This window comes from Toxorhynchites rutilus, chromosome 3 (assembly GCF_029784135.1).
Source record: "Toxorhynchites rutilus septentrionalis strain SRP chromosome 3, ASM2978413v1, whole genome shotgun sequence".
NCBI classification, from domain to species: domain Eukaryota; kingdom Metazoa; phylum Arthropoda; class Insecta; order Diptera; family Culicidae; genus Toxorhynchites; species Toxorhynchites rutilus.
Window position 1 is genome coordinate 121,067,059 of NC_073746.1, and position 16,531 is coordinate 121,083,589.

Sequence of the window (16,531 nt, forward strand, 5' to 3'; positions counted from 1 at the left end):
CAGACCCCGTTCGATTTTGGCAACACGCCCGAATATTTTGTCTTGCCAAAATCGAACCGTGCCAAAAACGACCGTTTTTTCAAAGTTTTTTTTAAACTTTTTGGTGGTTAAAAATATTTAGGGATCAATAAAAAATTACATGACGTGAATATTTTAGTTTTTGCCCTCCTTGGATACACTATGGTATACACTGAAGAATCTACTGCTCCGGGGCTAAAGATGGCAAAATATAGAATAACTGTTGAATATGCCGCTTCAAAAAATGCATGAACGACGTTTCACGAGTCTCTTCTACCAAATATTCGAAAATTTTCCTGTAGACTGGGAATCGAACGAAAGGCCGTTCTCCTTTTTGACAATTGTACGGCCCATCATTTCCAACATCAGCTGATTGCTGATGACGGTTTGATAGAGGTAAAGTTTCTACCACCAAACGTAACCTCTTTACTACAGCCCATGGACCAACAGGTCATTCAAATTGCCAAAACAAAATACCGAGACAAATTACATCTTGAAATCGCCAACTTTAAGCAACGGATTTGGCTTATTTCGATATCAGATATGTTTACAACATATTTAAGTGTATTTCTATTACTATTGACGAACTTCATGCCAATTCGTCTTAGGAGTTGGCAGCACCATCTCAGATAGTAGTGAAACGTTGTGGTTGTAAAGACATGGGTCATTTAAGCAACTTTGCATACTTGAAATATTCGAAAAACAATCAGACTACTTTTTTTTCTTATTTTTTTACAAAAATGTATAACTTAAAAAGTAAGATACCTAAAAAATTCTTGTCAAAGGATGAAATGTAAGAAACTGTTGAAATTTTCATAAAAAATTACGAAAAAAAATTGTGGAAAAAAATTTCGCTGACAAAAAAGTTATTTTAAAAATTAAAATTCATTTTTCTCAAAAACGTATTTTTTAAAATTCCCAAAAATATGAATATGAATAGCCCTTAAAATTTCCAACAAGTCGTCCATACATCGGAAGATGGGCACTTTTAAAGGAAACTTCTTCATGTTTTCTTTGAAAAAAATACAACTTATCTTAATTTCGTTTAAAGTCAAGATAGCGATATAGTGTATTTGACAAATTTTTAGTTCTTGTTAAAATATAAACTTTAGTCGAAGACATCAACTTTCTATTATTTATAGTTTTTGGAATATATGTCATTTTTGTATGAAGATTCTTAAAAAAAATAATGTTTTGCTCGTAACATTTTTGTGTGTAAATTCTCACGTTTGACATGTTCTTGACATGTTTCTAAATAGAGAAAAGTTAGCAGAGTATTTAAAATGCTATAATTTATACAAAAAAAAATGTTACGATTTGAACATTAATAGCATTTTTTCAAAGAAAAACATGAAAAAGTTGTTGTTCGAAAAACTTTTTTCATGTAAATGTGTCCATCGTCCGATGTATGGAAAACTTGTTGGGAATTTTAAGGGCGTTTCATATCTATTTCTTTCAGAATTTTGAAAGCATATGTTTTCGAGAAAAATGGATATGAATTTTTAAAATATTTTATTTTCAATGAAATTTTTTTCCAAATTTTTTTTTTGATAATTTTTAATGAAAACCAAAATAATTTCCTACATAACATTTTTGACTAAAATTTTTAAAAATTTTTTTTTTCGAAAAATCTTAATTTAAAAACTATAACATCTACAAAAATATGGTCAGAGAAAGAAATGTAATTAAATTCATTTTTCTTGAAAACATATGCTTTTAAAATTCTGAAAAAATAGATATAAATAGCCCTTGGAATTTCCAACAAGTTTTCCATACATCGGAAGATGGGCGCATTTACGTGGAAAAAGTTTTTCGAACAAAAAATTTTTAATTTTTTTCTTTGAAAATATACTATTAATGTTCAATTCGTAACATTTTTATGTATAAATTATAGTAATTTACGTGTTCTGCTAACTTTTCTCTATTTGGAAACATGTCAAGAGTTGACATCTTCGACAAAAGTTCACATTTTAAAAAAAATCTAAAACTTTGTCGAATACACTATATCGCTATCTCGACTTTAAACAAAATAAGGATTAGTTGAATTTTTTCAAAGAAAATATAAAAAAGTTGTCGTTAGAAAAACTTTTTCCCTTTAAAAGTCCATCTTTCGATATATGGACGACTTGTTGGAAATGTTAAGAGCTATCCATATATAAATTTTTGGGAATTAAAAAAAATACGTTTTTGAGAAAAATGAATTTTAATTTTCAAAATAACTTTTTTTTCAGCGAAATTTTTTGGTAGTGTTTCGTAAAAATTTAAATGATTTCCTACATTTCATCCTTTTACATAAATTTTGTAGGTATGATAGTTTTTAAGTAATAAATTTTTGTAAAAATTTAAGAAAAAAATTTGGCTTTTTGCAAAAAGTTGTCTAATTATTTTTCGAATATTTCAAGTATGCAAAGTTGCTTAAATGACCAACGTTTCACTGCTATTAGAGATGGTGCTGCTAACGGCCAGTCAAGTTGGCATGAAATTCGTCTATTCCTAATCGAAAGATAAAATGCGAACCTATGAACCACGCATTATAGATTCGAGTGTAATCAAAAGCATTATCTGAGAATCCCGAGAAAAACAAATTGTCGTTATAAATTCATTGTTATAATTATGATTTTAACTAATACCTCGCAATCAGTTCAAAGTCTTAAAGAACGGGATTTACTTTCCTTCTAATGGAAAGACGTTCAGATCTGGAAGGCGGTGGAATTTTGCTAGAATTTTTGGTGATTGAATCACCGTCATGTAACGTATCGTGAGATTGACCAATTCATGGATATGAGTATTACATTCATTATTGCTAGAATTTAACACCATTAAAATGATTTTTACCGCATTTATACCACACATACCACAGAATTTGACGAAAGATAAAAAACTAGCTCACTTTCGGAATTCTTCATAAGTTGGTTCGAATGCATGCAAAAGTATATTAGTCGTCATGGGAAACATATTGAAAATATGGTTTTTACTCTTTCATTTCAAAATTTCTCGATCGCGTCTCGTACTTAAGAATACACCAGGTATTGTCATGATTCAGTCTTAGAACACCTCGAACATGATAAAATTATCATCGCAACTATTAATTTATTCACTCTCCCATCGATTGGATAATTCCATGATAAACCCAACACAGCAGAATCCGAACCGCCGGATCCATTTCTCTTTTCGTGGAATAAAGTTTTCCTTACACCAAAAACTAAAAATATCTATCTACTGGCAACCTCATCGCGCAGTATGGATGATAGCATAAGTTATCGTTTGCAGCTTCATCGAGTCTGGCATCACTTTTGGTCCGGTTGCTCGGGGCGTGCGTATTGCGGTGCGAAGGTTGGTTGCCTCAGGACTCCCCCAACAGCACCTGAGTGGTGGTGGTGCATGAGATGGAACGACCTGTTGACTGGACATTATTTTGATCCAGATGATAATATATGGTACGGTTGTGGTGTTCATATGATACCCTCGTTGTTAAGAGTGTTTGTGCGAACCCATCTTGGCGGAGAAAATTTCTCTTCTCGAACGTGAGTGGGTGGGCGCATGGTAAATTGTACAACGGTTCGATTTGTTGAAGGGTGCGGTGTACTGTTCGGTGCCCTGATATGTTCCCTTGTTTTGCCATTTTTTTTTTCCTTCTCTCGTATCAACTTGTCCAGCTGATCGATCAATGAGAACCGGAGCAAAATTAATAACGTGCGATACGATAGATAATGGCTTCACAATGGGTTGTACTCACGTTACGTGCTTCTTTGTATGATATACCTGCGACATTTGAGAAGGATAAATTGGATTTGGTGCTGCGAAATTAGTATGTCAATCAGGGTAAAACTAATCATCAAATTAAGCAACTATTTATTTATTATTGTAAAACATTAATTCAAACGCCAATGGTATAGAATACAAAATATTTCTGTTTACACAATTTAAATATGAATTGATATGAAATGCTCATTGAGCAAATTATCCTTGTTTTTTTTTTCATTTCTTCAACAGCAGTAGTGGAAGTAGAAGCAGCAACAGCGACGGCGGCAAATATCGCCTTGTTAAATAGAGCTAGCAGTAGAAGTAGTCACATCAGCGTCGGTCCCCAGAAAATTTCCCCAAACACCGGAGGTAGTGAAAATTTCAACCCGTGCGAGCGAGAGGGGACGGAAAAAACTTTAAAGTGATGTAATAAAAGCACAATGTCAAATATTGACATATCGACGACAGCAGTAGCAGCAATATGGACAAACACTTGGCAGCAACTAGTACAACTGCTGGCGCTGGGAACACTGGTTCTGGCCATTGCCAGTAGTGGAGGTAGTGTTCAGCTGGGCGTTTCGGCAGAGGGCAACATTGGTAAGTCTCTGTCTGCATGTGTCTGGTTCTATTGTCGTTACGGTATGGAATATGGTACAGAAGAGGCTGTATTGAATTTCTGTACTCAACATATTGGCGATGAATGAAAGTCTGTACGAAACTCCATGATTGAATGAATATACAGCATCTCTTATATTTGCTTCATTAGCGAATCCGTTCTGGTTTGTTGTAACAATCCCAGAAGAGACCAACAAATAGGGTACGGAATTGAAAACTTATCTCGAAGTTTATTTGACGTAAAGGAAATGTAAATAGTCAAAAGGAAAACGTTGCATATTACAATTCTTCGCTATGATGTTTTCGCAATGGGTTTGCTACATAAAAACATTTTGAAATATGTTTTCCGTGGACTTTCAAAGGACCGATTGTGTGCGTGGATTTGTTGCAATTGGAACTCTTCGATCACCCGTAAAACATTCAGAACTCGACTTATTTTTTATGTTCAGTTCTTCGACACATTTCAGAACACATTTACTTTGTATTACGATCAACTGATGTTACTAATGAAATACTTGGGAATGGAAAACGGGAGATTTCCCAAGGTCGTTTGGATTTATAATCTCAATTTCACGTATTCCGTAAATTGTATCTGTGGATAGCAACCTTCAAGAGACAATGGTACATTGACTAATGATTTTATTACGTTTACCGCAAAGAGCAATTTCCTGCATGTCATTTTCCGCAGCAGCAGCAGAAACGACCACTGGGCGGTGAGTTAATTCTCATCAATTATTCATCCCAGTTCGGAATGCTCTCGCAATGTTTTGAATAATTGGATCCTATCTCGACAGTAATTCCAACTTATTAGAGTGGCAATGGGGCTGTTAGTCTCATCGTCGCCCTCGTGCAGGCATGCTGATGATTGTCGACTCGGAATTTTTGCTCCATGGGGTGCATCTTTTGCTTCGCGGTTTTCTAGGGTATAGAAAAAGAGTGTGAAGTTCTGTCAACGAAGAAGGATCTATTGGTCTTGTGATTTTGTTATGATTTTTGATTAGGAAGTTTCTATTCCATTGAACTTTTTGAATCACAACATTTTTTGAATGTAAAAAACTACACTGATTTGTATTGTCATTAGAAGGAAACTAAAAAAACATTTCATTGAAATACGAAGCTTCATTCCTGTAATAACATAATTTGTAATAACGAATATTTGAATGATGTTATTCAGGATTGGATTAAAATCATAGAAGGAAAGGGCTGGTATGCGAAATAATCAAAAAATCGCATTTTTTTCATTTATCAACCAACCTTTGCATCGTCGTTCACTATTCTTTGCATTCAAACTTTTTCCAATTCCCACTTTTGTTTTATTTGACCTTCGAACTTTCACAACAATTTAATTTTCTGTTTCTCGTCTAATCACCCCTTTTTTTATATAGAGGTGAGGAACGCTCTACCAGCCTTATCTGGAAAGGGTTAACCCAGACGTCGAGTGGGGCTCTCACCCACTAAAACCAAGCCCTCTACTCGTTGCCTCATTCCCCCTGGGACCACTTCTAGGCGACTACTCCAGGGGGCGACTGTGCTCATGCACTTCACGAGTCTTCAACGCTGACTAGCGTTGATCCTCCCCTCTTTCTCTACTACTACTACTACTACTACTACTCTAGCTACTCTTGTCACAGCTACTCTCGTCACAGGTCCACCGGGTATGCACCAGTTTGATGATGGCCATCTTTGATGCTCGCTCCTTCGAAATGTTCGCAGTGTTCCTCCATCCAGACCACGATCAGGCGTTACCAGGCAGGTTTTTTTCTGTTCTCCGCGACAGTATCCGTTTACCTGTCGAGACGTGTACCGATTAGGAAGCGCTCTCCAACTTGACGCGCGCCCCGTCACAGCCGCCCTCGCAGGATTTCGCTTCCCAACGGAGCGCCGATTAGGTAGTGCCCTCCAACATAACGCGCACACCGTCACAGCAACTCTCGTGAGGTACACACCGATTTGATGACGCCCTCCTAGGCGCTCGCTCCGTCGAAATCCTCGCAGTTTCCTTCCTTTCAATCCACCATGAGGCATTGCCAGCATTTTGTCGTTCCTTCTCGCCAGATTCCGCTTATCCGTCGAGACGTGTACTGATTAGGAATTGCCCTCCAACTTGACGCGCAACCCGTCACAGTCACCCTCGCAGGATTTCTCTTCCCAGCGGAGCGCCGATTAGGTAGTGCCCTCCAACATAACGCGCACACCGTCACGGTCACTCTCGTGGGGTACTATCCGGTGCTTCACATCTCGCTGTGGTTCATCTTTTATAGTCAGGCGTTATCCGCACGCTGGTCGGTCCTCCACTATCGCTGTAGCTCGGAAATGATGTGGACGATTGCACTATTCCCTGCGTTCCAGGCACTCTCGTCACGACACATTTCCTCCACTATGTTCCCAGCATGAAGGGTAAGTCTAATCACCCCTAGCTTCATCTACTGGTCGCTTACTGAACGCTGTGAAGAAGAAAAAAATTGCAAAAAGTTTGTGAGAATTTTATTTAAATCGGTATATAGGCGTCTGTAATTTTTCTCTTGATGATAATTACGTGCAATTACGTGACTACTCTTAAGATGATTCTAGAAATTATTTTTTATTATTTTTCCGAGCGCTTAGCCTGGTATCCCACAAGTGACTTATATGATGTTGTCATCCAGGTTCTCAATCGTTGCTGTTTTTTCTGTTTAGACGAGAAAGTTTACGTTACCCCATAAAAATAGTCCAGAGAAATCACCAAATTTATAGGTCCAAAACGAGAGAATAATTGATCATCGAACTTATCGCTCAATCGTTCTATTGTTTCACGTGCAATGTAAAGACATCGTCTTGTTGAACCACATGCCGGTCAGGCCCAAGGCTTACAGACTTATAAATAAAAGTTTGGAAACGAAATTTCAAGCGAAATTCGACGCTACTGCTTTTCACACTTTTCTGTCTGGTGAGTGGATTCTGCGAAGACACAAACTTTCATTTTTCATAGAAAACCATGGATTGATCGGTTATTGTTTCTCAACGAAAGTCACGAATTGATGTTCAACAAATCTGTAAACCATCGCCTGGAACAAGTGATGACAGTTCGGAGAAGCGTCTTCTGCTGAATACAACGGTTGAATTCTCGAAGTGAATCGTTCCCAAGAAGATTTTTATCGGTTTTGCAACTTATAGTCAGATTTTTTATTGAAAGAACTCTCTGGTCGTATCTTATGAGATTTTGTACTCCTGTGCTGATCTGCTTTTTATCGTTTTGGATCCCGGCTATTAAGAATGGAGCACAAATCGACACTGACTTCGTTCGTTCGTGTGGATTGCTGTCTGATCAATAGGCAACTCAATGTAAAACTTGGATTGTCACAGTCATACGCTTTCACTAGTTGTTCTAGTGTCCCGTATGTCGTATGTATTTAGTACATTAGGGTGAAAATGAATGATGACAATGAAAATTGTCATCTCGAATTTCAAAAAGTTATCCCATAAAAAATGTTCATCACCTCGGAAAAACACCCAATGCAAAATATCAGCTCAATCGGACTTAAAGGAGAGTAGTGCAAAGCGGTCAACGGTTGTGTTTCGAAAAATCCACCAAGGGGGGAGTAAAGGAAATCGGGGTTTTCGAAAAAAAAATTTATGCCAAATGTCTTAAAATTGCATGGAGCGTCGAGATCTAGTGTCATCTCGGAAATTTGTTTTTGTCAAAAATCGGCAATCTGGGGTTTTTTTTGAGTATGAAACGAAAATAATGGTTTTGGGTACCAATAAAAATAGTTATCTCGATTTTTCATTCGGAACTTGCCACGAAACGTTGATTTGCACGACAATATACCCTATGCAAAATATTTGCTCATCCGGACTTCATTTACTGCTGTCATAAATGTAAAAACTTGAGTTTTTTTGGAAAACGAAAAATCATTGCACGCAAAACCATACTTTTCGTTTCGTATCCGAAAAAAACTAAGTCCCAGAGTGCCGATTTCTGACTTTTTAGAGATGACACTAGATCATGACGTTTCATGCAATTTTAAGACATTTGGCATCAATTTTGTTTTTCGAAAACCCCGATTGCCTATTCCCCTCTCCCCTTGGACGATTTTTCGATTTTCAAAAAACAGAAACTTTGACTGTTTTGCGCCACTCTCTCTTAAGTCTGATTGAGTTGATATTTTGCATAGGGTGTTTTTCCGAGGTGGTGACATTTTTGGATTCTTTCCCATACATTCATTGGCACTCTAATGTACATATGTCGGAATTTAACTCTAAAATGGATCAACGAATCTGAATAAATTACTGATTTTCTGCTATTATTAATCTACTGATTTAAATTACATTTAGTTTTGAAGTTTGATGTCCCTTCCAATTTTGAGGATGTAAATTTGTCGTTCAAGATTTCTTACAATGCCGTCAGTTAGCAGAACTTCTACTAACATCATTCGATCATAATCAGGATGTTGTTAATCGTTTACTTGGATACCGTTGATTATTCCAACAGTATGTTTTCGGTGTGTATGTCGAAATTGAGACTGAGTTCCTGAAATTCATCAGATTCAACCAAGCTAATCCGAGAAGTGTGTACACCTAAGAGATATAATAATTTGGGAAGGAAATGTAAAAAACATTGATTATTCGACAATCATTTCGTCCATTTCTCCCAGGTATAATAAAGAAAATTCCCAAGTCGCAATAAAATACAATGCGTTAAAATGTGATACCCACACATTTTTTGCAAAGTAAATATAAAGTGTTTAATTCAATCAAATTCGAAAAGTGTTCCATTAAATCCCAACTCATTTGGCTGGTTCGTCACTTTTACTCCTATTTTTGGAAGAATGTCGGGAGTGAGAATTGAACTTGTGACCTTTAGCGTGAGAGGCATGGATGTTACCACTACACCAGATCGTCTTCAAGTATATATCGAACGTCTGAATCGTAACACCGTAAACTCCTCTCTGATTTTTAGATAGGTTATGTAAAATAAAAATTGTACAAAAATATAGCGCTCTTAGTTCCGAGACCATGAAAATCATAAAAAATACAAGCAATAGTAAGGGAAACAAAATCCATGTTCTTGCAAGTTTGATAGAATATTTGTTCATTTCCTTTAATTTGATATGTCGATCATAGTTCAGAAGTTATGAATTTTTTAAAAAACGCATTTTTGGAAAAAAGAGGAAAAAGTTGATTTTTCGGACCATAATATTTTTCGGACCACCCTAAAAACGAAATGGTCACCCTAGTGCAAATATAAAAATACGGGTCTAATGTTTTGCGATAAAGAACAAAATTACCACTTTTACGAAAATCTGAGTACCACTATATTTGACATGGAATGGCTGTATAACAGTATCAATAGGATCGAGGCCATCAAATATCGGATCATTAAATTAACACTGAGATTTCTTCTATGACCTAATCCCACTTATCTACCGCCGCACAGAGATATGTAGCTTGCTTAGGATGAAAAGAAGCGCAGCAAAGTAGCAAAGAAGTACCTCAGACAGAGCATGATTCATTGGGAAACTACTGTCAGAAGAAATGAATTCTTCCCATATTCTTGGGCAAGTAAATGGACAATGTGTTCGGAAGAATAGATTAAAATTTAAAACATACCAAACATTCCGGTGTTTGCAATGTGAATAAATCATCGGAAAATTCTGTACATTTAAAAGTTTTACTTCGATAAAGGCGTAAGCGCAAGACATACGGTTGAAATTGTGACTGGTGTTTGTGATTACTGTAACAGCCAAGTTTCGATTTCTTCGATTCAGTTCAGAGTTGGTCACGTTGTCAAATATGTCGATCAAAATCACATAAATCATCGAAGTTCACCGGCATTATTATATCACTGGGCGTTTTTATCACGTCTCGTTTATATCACTCTCGATTTTTCAGTGATAAAATGATGGGAAAAATGGGAAATGTTTCGTTTATATCACGTTTTTCGAAACAAAAGTAATAATATGAAAATTTCAATTCGTCGTTGAGTTTTTAAACAAAAACATGAGGATTGAGCAGAAAAAATTATTTTTAAGTTTTTATACCGCCTTTAGCGATGAGCCATATTCACGTAGCTTACGAAAAGTTTTCTTAATTTGGGATTTGTAGCGAATTTTGCGCTTTTTTTTTAACAACTATGGATGATTCTGAGCAACTGTCTCTGTGATTGTCTGGAATGAGATGCATGGTCTGTGCCGTTACTCAAGCTAAATCCGTGAAAGAATCAGTAGCACAGTATTCTATTTCGTCAACTGTTGAAGTTCCATTTGAAGGTAACCGGTGATACATTTTTGTGACAGCTTTTCCGAATTATAATATGATGGATAACTGCTCTGCGCTCTATTATGGGAATTAAATGTTCTCTGATATTAGATTAATATGAGCTTTTTCTACAAATTCCGAATGCAGTATCAACCAATGAACCAGGGAATAATTCGAAATATAAAACTAAACGACCGAGAAAAATTAAAATCGTAAATCGTGTTAAATTCTGAAATACTGAATAAGCCACTAAAGAACGTTAAAGATGTATGTTGGATTTTTTTGTTTTACTATTCGAGACGCGGTACCATGTATATGATTCCATGTCAATCTTGTTTATGATTCCTGATCTTGAGCCACGAATAATTGAACTCGAAGAAGAAAGAATGTGTCACAGTGTCACATGTTATCAGTATAGAGAACGGCCAATTAGAAAAGATTGAAGATATTGATTTTGAGGAAGATGAAGAAGTAAGGTAATACATACAGATATCAACTGGAAATAACAATTCTAAAATATGGGATCATACACCATCAGCAGAAGACAATTCACACATAATGACAGTAAATAATTAGAGTTATAAGATTGAACACGCAGAACAAATCACTTTTATAGTAGACGAGCGTTTTTAAGAAATATATGATGAATTGCAATGAGAAAAGCTATGCAACAATAATCTCGATATGTCATGTTGCATTTTATGATAATATGCTGTATAATTTAAAATCTTTTTTTTTCCTATTACACACAAAATATATAGAAATTCATTTATTGGATTATTTATCACATGAGCTATAAATATGATAAATAATCCAATAAATGAATGTTTATATATTTTGTGTGTCATAGGAGAAAAAAGTAATTAAATTATACATATTGGAGATAAAAAACAGATTTTTTCATTACAAAAAAAACCTGCTTCGAATATATCTCGTTTCCATTGTACGACGCGAAAATTTTTCTTGAGTGTGAAATAATCAAGACGTTACTGTATTATCATTTTATGCCAACAAAGCACGGTGTCGAGATCTAGCAACGTTTTGAACGAGTGAAGCAAGAATAAACCATTGAAACAACTATGCAAAAAGGCAGTTTTAAATCGTCAAAAGATCAATGGATAAAAAAATGCTAATGGTTTTTTTGAATTATTAAAACATTCTATTCTAAACATTTTCTAATCATTTCGAAAGGGCATTGTAAGGATAAATCAAAGTTTTGAAATCATAATCAAAACCATCAGAAATAATTTTCGTTCAAGATTGTTTCACTGCTTGAAAAAAAATTACATCGATCGTCTTGCACACTATTGTATTACAGGTTAGCTTTGATCAAGACCTAAGAGGGAAGCTTATTTGTATTTTTGGAATCTAAATCCATCCGTCTATATCAATATCTCTTCATATTTACGCTCGAAATCTATACACTTTCCCATCAGATAAACGCCTAAAGGCAGTCTACTGTCAAGTAGTACATGACGCTAGACGTGTTTTACTCTGTTGAATAAAGAAACGTGAACTGTCTAACATTTCTAGACTTGCGAGTTCGGTTAAATACGTACTGTATTTTGTACATGGTTCAACAAATGTATATATTCTTATTATATCTGTGTTTCTTGGTTATACTAATAAAATATACAAGAAAGTTTTGTTTGGTTTGCATTGCACTTCATATACCGTATGTGGTAACAATCGAAACAACAGTCATTGTTTGCATTTCAGTTATTTGAACTCCTGATGATATGGAACATTAACTGATTGCAGAGTATTCCATCGATCGATGCAAATGGGACTGTCTTTCGAATGATCAAACAAGATTGAAAAAACTTATTGCCATAATGTAATTCATCTGATTTACATTCTGATGTCATGACGTGAAGTTTGTGTGTCACATTTAATCACACGGGATATGAAATCATGTGAATAAACAAATACTAAGAATTCCGTCATCTTCGTAGAAAACCACCAGCGAAGAGACCGAATAACGCGCGAGGCTCATAAAACTGAAATATAACATGTCAATTCCCAACTGTTGCATCATAATCGATAGAGGGAGGATTCTGAAATGCCCACATGGACGCCCGGTTCACTCCCCCAATAACAAGATGGTGAGCTTAGAGTTTGTGTATATTTAGCGGAGCTTTGGAGCTCGAGGCTATCACGCTGTATTTCGTCTGTTGTTTTCTCGAACCGATATCCGAAAGTAACAATGAACAATATCTTCCCACATGGACGACACGGGTAAACGTACACAAACACTCATCAGTCTTGCCACGCACCAAAAACGCTAGTGTCTACGTCGAGTGAGAATTGTGAGCCCCCGAGGAATCGTCAATCGATATTGCCATTGGGCGCCACCACAAATAGACCATTGTGGGTGGATGGGTAATTTACCGCAGTGTTTCCTATCATTAACTGCAGCCGTAGGACAATCTGGCGAAATAGTGTCCGAAGACCCGGTTCCCAAGCGTGATCTCTGGTTTCAACTGTAGTTTTTTATTCACTAACAAGTGGAAAATCCATTAGAAGAAGTGTGGGAGCAACATTCTTTGGAATGATCGGATTGCACATTCAATCGTATAACTGAGTGTCGATAACAGCTTGCAAGTACCCACTTCTTCTAGATTCTATTATGTTGTTAATATGTTTTCAATGAGGAATCCGTCTTGCGAGCGTTCTGAAATTGATTGGATTTGGATCGGCTATATTCACATTCTGGAACTAGTATCTATCTATCTATCTATCTATCTATCTATCTTCTATATATATAAAAATGGAGTGATGTCTGTCTGTCTGTCTGATTCTTATAGACTCGGAAACTACTGAACCGATCGACATGAAAATTGGTATGTAGGGGTTTTTGGGGCCGGGGAAGGTTTTCGTGATATTTTGAGACCCCTCCCCCCTCTCTAAGGGGGGGCTGCCATACAAATGAAACACAAATTTCTGCATTACTCGGAAATTAACCAAGCAAACGAAACCAAAGTTGGCATGTGAAAGTTTTAGGGTGCAATAAATGTTTCTATGATGGTTAGACAGTCCTTCCCCCACTCAAAGCGGGGGGGGGGGGGGTGCTGCCATACAAATGAAACACAAATTTCTGCATTACTCGAGAATTAATCAAGCAAATGAAACCAAATTTGGCATGTGGAGGTTTTAGGATGCAATAAATGTTTCTATGGTGATAAGATACTCCTTCCCCCTCTCTTAGAGGGGGCTGCCATACAAATGAAACACAATTTTTTGCATTACTCGGAAATTAATCAATCAAACGAAACCAAAGTTGGCATGTGAAAGTTTTAGGGTGCAATAAATGTTTCTATGATGGTTAGACAGTCCTTTCCCCACTCAAAGGGGGGGCTGCCATACAAATGAAACACAAATTTCTGCATTACTCGGAAATTAACCAACCAAACGAAACCAAAGTTGGCATGTGAATTTTTTAGGGTGCAATAAATGTTTCTATGGTATTAAGATACTCCTTCCCCCTCTCTTAGAGGGGGCTGCCGTACAAATGAAACACAAATTTTTGCATTACCCGAGAATTAATCAAGCAAATTAAACCAAATTAGGCATATGGAAACTTTAGGGTGCAATGAATGTTTCTATGGTGGTTAGATACCCCTCCCCCCTCTCTTAGGGGTGGCTGCCATACAAATAAAACACAAATTTCTGCATTACTCGAGAATTAATCAAGTAAATGGGCGGGACGAAGTTTGCCGGGTTAGCTAGTGCTAAAATAAAACGCCATTTCGATCTATTTGGAATTCGCTTTCCCAATGTCTACAGAGTCACAATCGTGATATAAATATACTGAGCTGAAACCACTAACTTTTATTTTTCACAGTACCTAAGTGTAAGGTGAGCTATTCATGTGCTATTTACATTCAAACCCAGTCCCGGTCATCCCGAAATCATTGCCATCGATATCAACCAACTTCTGTGTCCTTGAATATGTTTGCTCCCATATATCGGCTGTCTTTCTATGTGAAGGAAAACCCAATTCAGATCATGTTATGCTGCCAATAAAATGCACTTGCTCCATTCGCTACCCCACCTTTATTTCGTGCGTCAACGTAACCTATATTCAATGTCGTCCTGTGTCGACCCTCCTTGATTCACTGCATGGGGTTCCAGACCAAATTAAACTGATTCACAACATTCCCAGAATCCATTTGGTTGTGCCCAATCGAGACGCCAGTTGTCCTTGATACATGTTGAGGGTGTATTTTTTTCTCTTTCGATGTCACAGTCCATGAATGCAGTCTCGCAGTGAAAGGAATCTGTTACACCGTGTTGATAGTTCTGTGAAATGGTCCATTGAATGGGTTCCGGTTTCCGAATAAAATATTATTCGTGAATAGAAATATGGCGCGGGGAGTGTTTGAAGAATATAGTTTTTTAGGAGTCGAAGTCTGGCAAAAAACCATTTTTATTGACCCGGAAAAACTTTATATTTTTTATATAAGATGTCAATTTTTGAAAAGCTTTCTAAAATTATAGGAGGATTCATACAAAATACAGAAGCAAAACATGAAATAAACAATTATCATATTGGATTCGAATTCATTTGGAACCTCTTTTGAGACTTGTGCGAAATATCGAAATATCGGATTATACAGTCTTTAAAATGAAACAACTTGATTCTTAAAAAAAAGTAGAAAATAATAATTACGGGTAGTGATGAAATAATGTACATGTTAAGCTGGTGAGTAGTGACAAGAAATTCACAGAAGTTGAAAAAATACTTATCATTTCCAATAATTTGGATTGCAGTTTGTTAAAAGTATAATGTGAAAGTACCTAACCAATCAATGAGAAATACGGTGAAGTAAAAATATCTAAATTGAAACTTGACGTCTTTCATTATTCTATGGGTCGGAACAAAATCAACAAAACCAAAATTGTAATTGATTGCATGATATAGTATCAGGACCAGAGCTCCGCATAGTCATAGTGAACTGAGGATAGTCTATCTGACTGACTATATCAATATTCAGTTATTAATGACTTTTGACTTCTTCACGCAGTTTCTCCTCCGAAACGACTGAACAGTCAGTCGGGCGTTTAGTCGCTATCTCCCTCTACCGACTCGACTATATCATTTTATTCAAGGCGCCTAGAAGTATATTCTAAGGTGAGGCCGTTTCGTCACTAAGTTGGTTAGGGGAGTGGTATATGAAAACAGTACGGAAGAAAGCAGAAGGGCAATTGAGCTTGAAGCGTGAAAGAGACAAACTGATAACGAGCGAGCTTGGGCACAAGCGTATTGAGTTTTGTTTACAAACAAAACACAGTAGTCTTCCAAAATGGCTGAAGAGTCGTTTTAGTAAGTTGACCCACCTTAGGATATACTTCTAGGCGCTTTGATTTCATTTATGAAATCATAGTCCCCATAGTCAAAATGCAATGTCCTCATTCCTTTTTTAAGTGACTTACCCCAAAACAAATTCGTTCTTCTCTTTCTCTCTCCTATGTACGTGTGTATACATCAATGTTTGAGTTCAACGTGGTTTGACATACGCTACAGGTGAGCTAGATTCTTTTGTATCGTACAAGAAAATTACTCACAAGTATAAAACAGCGTGTAGTGTGTGTGCGCTGTTTTTCACGCTATTTACTAATACTACTGAGAGTAGAGTCGGTCTTCTTTTTTCACCTTCGAAGATTTCGGGCCCTGATCAGGACCATATACTCTATTTAAATTAACATTCATCTGGCCTGCGTTTTCGGGTTTAAAGATATAAAAATATGGCGTATTTTCTCTTATTTGACGCTTTTGTAAAAATTATATATTTCTGTTTCCTCAACCTAATATGTTCAAATAACTGATTTCCCCCTCTCAATTACCTACATAAATTTCCCTTCCAAATCCTATGAAAGAATGGATGGCCAGGTATTAGCAGCTGGAGGTGGAGGC

General features: G+C 36.4%; 1 protein-coding gene across 8 annotated transcripts in view; it reads left to right on the plus strand.

Moving 5' to 3' along the window:
- Positions 1–16,531, plus strand: part of LOC129776623 (receptor-type tyrosine-protein phosphatase-like N) — a 69,324-nt gene that overhangs the window by 7,727 nt on the left and 45,066 nt on the right. For 5 of the 8 annotated variants that reach the window (XM_055782360.1, XM_055782359.1, XM_055782358.1 and 2 more), the window contains one exon: positions 4,012–4,359. In XM_055782360.1, the coding sequence (XP_055638335.1) occupies positions 4,203–4,359 (157 nt within the window). In that variant the 5' untranslated portion in view covers positions 4,012–4,202. The remainder of the gene's footprint in view (positions 1–4,011; positions 4,360–16,531) is intronic. The other 3 variants (XM_055782361.1, XM_055782362.1, XM_055782357.1) reach the window with 1 other exon arrangement.